The sequence below is a fragment of the Nicotiana attenuata genome, chromosome 3, assembly GCF_001879085.1.
Source record: "Nicotiana attenuata strain UT chromosome 3, NIATTr2, whole genome shotgun sequence".
Classification (NCBI taxonomy): Eukaryota; Viridiplantae; Streptophyta; class Magnoliopsida; order Solanales; family Solanaceae; genus Nicotiana; species Nicotiana attenuata.
In genome coordinates this window covers 5,697,174-5,698,852 of record NC_031991.1, presented here as the reverse complement: position 1 = coordinate 5,698,852, position 1,679 = coordinate 5,697,174, and the positions used below count along the sequence as shown (strand labels likewise).

The 1,679-nt window shown below is 46.8% G+C and overlaps 1 protein-coding gene across 1 annotated transcript; it reads left to right on the top strand.

Moving 5' to 3' along the window:
- LOC109224144 lies at positions 293–1,256 on the top strand. Its single transcript, XM_019388732.1, has 3 exons — positions 293–409; positions 551–712; positions 921–1,256. Exons 1-3 carry the CDS (start codon positions 293–295, stop codon positions 1,254–1,256), a joined length of 615 nt encoding a protein of 204 aa, XP_019244277.1.

Sequence of the window (1,679 nt, the reverse complement as noted above, 5' to 3'; positions counted from 1 at the left end):
AGGGGGGGTAAGGGTGTATGAGAGCTAAGGGAGCTACTAGGCTGAGTGTGGAGTCTTCGAACATAGGAAATTTGACTGAAAAATCTATAGAGATAGCGAAGATTCTCGAGAAAAGGAAGATTAATATAGCTTGTGTATAGGACACTAGGTGGGTAAGAGATAAGGCTCAGGATGTGGGCAGTTTCAAACTTCGGTATTCTGGAAGGGTGGGGGGCAGGAACGGGGTAGGTATCTTGGTTGATAAGGACCTTCGTGAACTGGTGGTGGAGGTTAGGAGGGTGAATGAAGGCTGATGGCTATTAATCTAGTGTTTGGAGGTTTTATTTTGAACATAATCAGTGCGTACACACCCCAAGCAGGCTTGGATGAGGAAGTCAAGAGGCATTTCTGGGAGGATTTGGATGAGATGGTGCGTCGTATTCCGCATACTGAGAAACTTTTCATAGGAGGAGATTTCAACAGCCACATTGGAGCGACGTCTGGGGGATATGATGATGTGCATGGTGGCTTTGGTTTTGGAGATAGAAACGGATGAAGAACGTCTTTGCAGGACTTTGCTAGAGCATTTGATTTGGTGATAGCAAACTCGAGTTTCCTGAAGAAAAGGGAGCACTTGTCACCTTCCGAACTTCGGTGGGCTAGACTTAGATTGATTATTTACTCTGCAGGAAGTCCGATAGAGGCCTTTGCATGGATTGCAATGTCATCCCGAGTGAGAATCTCTCGACCCTTCATAGGCTCCTGGTCATGGACCTTGAGATCATGAGGAAGAGGAGGAAGATGGCGATGTATAGCCAACATAGGATCAAGTGGGGAGCCTTTATGGAAGCCAAAGTGCAGGAGTTTTGGCCAAACTGGTGACTATGGGGGCTTAGAAGACTAGTGGGGTCACAAGCTCTATGTGGACCACGACTGCGCAGTGCATTAGGGAAGCCACGAGAGAGGTATTAGGGGTCTCAAAAGGTTACTGTGGTGGTCACAAGGGAGACTGGTGGTGGAATGGAGAGGTGCAAGAAAAAGAGGAAACCAAGCAAGCAGCGTATTTGAAGCTAGTGGAAAGTGTAGACGAGGAGGAGAAAAGGGCGAATAGGGAGCATTATAAGTTGGCTAAGAAAGAGGCAAAGCTACCAGTTACGGCGACCAAGATTGCAGCTTTTAGTCATTTGTATGAGGAACTCGAGGGCCGAGGTGGGGATAAGAGGTTGTTCAGGTTACCAAGGCACGAGAAAGGAAGGCGAAGGACTTGGACCAAGTGAAGTGCATCATGGACAAAGAAGGTAGAGCTTTGTTGGATGAGGGGCTTATCCTTCGGTGATGGAAGACCTAATTGCATAGTCTCTTGAACGAGGAGGGGGACAAGATCATTGTACTGGGTGATTTGGAATTCTCTGGGAGTTGTTGTGACCATAGGTATTGTAGGCAGATTAGAGTTGATGAAGTTGAGGGGGCTATGCTTAAGAAGAGTAGGGGAAAAGCAACCGGGCCGGATGAAATTTCAGTGGAGTTTTGGAAGAGTGTGGGCAAGGCAGGCTTGGAGTGGCTCACTAGGTTATTTAATGTCATTTTTAGAATGAAGAAGATGCCCGAGTAGAGGTGGAGTACGATGGTTACTGTATACAAGAACAAGGGTGATATCCAAAATTACAATAACTATCGGGTTATCAAGCTGCTTAGCCATA

Excerpts from the sequence above, each read along its gene's own strand:
- LOC109224144 (XM_019388732.1), top strand. The coding sequence starts at position 293 with ATGGCTATTAATCTAGTGTTTGGAGGTTTTATTTTGAACATAATCAGT. Across the intron at positions 410-550 it reads GGGAGGATTTGGATGAGATG|GACTTTGCTAGAGCATTTGA; the intron begins GTGCGTCGTATT and ends ACGTCTTTGCAG. Across the intron at positions 713-920 it reads GGATTGCAATGTCATCCCGA|TGCATTAGGGAAGCCACGAG; the intron begins GTGAGAATCTCT and ends ACGACTGCGCAG.